This window comes from Oncorhynchus masou, chromosome 13 (assembly GCF_036934945.1).
Source record: "Oncorhynchus masou masou isolate Uvic2021 chromosome 13, UVic_Omas_1.1, whole genome shotgun sequence".
Lineage (NCBI taxonomy): Eukaryota > Metazoa > Chordata > Actinopteri > Salmoniformes > Salmonidae > Oncorhynchus > Oncorhynchus masou.
This window is the reverse complement of record NC_088224.1, coordinates 98719516-98720633: the sequence shown is the minus strand read 5'-3', so window position 1 is coordinate 98720633 and position 1118 is coordinate 98719516. Positions and strand designations below refer to the sequence as shown.

General features: G+C 46.4%; 1 protein-coding gene across 1 annotated transcript in view; it reads right to left on the bottom strand.

Annotated features, from left to right (window-relative positions):
* The window catches only part of LOC135553496 (F-box only protein 40), a 29534-nt gene extending 28626 nt beyond the window's left edge, over positions 1-908 (bottom strand). Inside the window, exons 1-2 of the mRNA XM_064985596.1 lie at positions 760-908; positions 365-545 (exon numbers count right to left, since the gene is read on the bottom strand). Coding sequence (XP_064841668.1) covers positions 365-545; positions 760-908 — 330 coding nt within the window. The remainder of the gene's footprint in view (positions 1-364; positions 546-759) is intronic.
* Positions 909-1118: the final 210 nt, after the last annotated feature.

The window sequence follows — 1118 nt, the reverse complement described above, 5'->3', positions numbered from 1 at the left end:
TTTTGTGTTTTAGATAATTAGTTAATTCGAATGAGGTGTAGAGATGGGTTTATGTTGTTGTGTTTACATTTTATTTGTATTAGGGTTTTTGTAGGCATTGGGATTGTGGTTGATTAGGGGTGTGTTTGGTTTGGTTGGCTTTACTAGGCGGTTCTCAATCAGAAGTCGAGTGATTCTAATTTGTCTCTGATTGGGAACCAAAATGTTAGGTAGCCTGGGTTTCCTTTTTGTATTTCGTGGGTGATTGTTCCTGTCTCTGGCATGAATTTCACCAGAGAGAGAGGCTGGATCTTTGGATTTTCTTTTTTCCTTGTTTTAGGAAGAGAAAGCAAGCCATTTTCCTTGCGGAGATGGTGCTAAATACATCAACACGGTCGGTCCCTAGGATTGGGCTGGCCTTGGTCGTTTTGGCATGGAAAGGAAAGGAGTTGGAGCCTTTGAGACGGGAATCTTTTGGAAGGATAATGTTGATGAGGATTCTAAAGCTGACAGTGAAGGACGTGTTTTGTTTCCAAGGCAACTCGTAGGAGGGAGCATACGACGTCCTTTACATTATATACAGAGGAAAAAACACGATGATATCTGAGAAGAACAAAGAGCAAGTGGGAGGTGAGAGGCCGATGTGCACTACAAATAACAAATAGCGAAAGAATAACTTTAGGGTTGTAACTGTCAACATTTACAACCCTGCCCATTCAAGAGACGAAGAGTGAGGGCTTTCTGGGGAGATACATGGATAACGTCTCCTCAGCTAGGCACCTCAGGCTCAACAGGTTTTGGAATGGGAGGAGGGGCTTCAGGCCCTCCTCAGGGAGGACCCAAAGGGACATGGTGGCTACCTCCATCCTCCTGCTATATTCTCCCTTGGGGCTGACAGGGGGACAGTGACTGTCTTGCGTCAGCCCCATTTTACCAGAAAGCTGTATGGCCACCTGACATTTACGCATCGTGCAGCATGAAGAAAATGCAGTTTTGTGGATCTGAGGATCTGAGAGCGGGGGGATTTGAACAGGCTAAGGCGTATGGTGTGACTCATCAGCACCCCTGGCGGGGGTACTGACCGATCAGGAGTCATATGCGTCCTACGGCTGAAACAGGAAGCGGGGATGGGGAAAGAA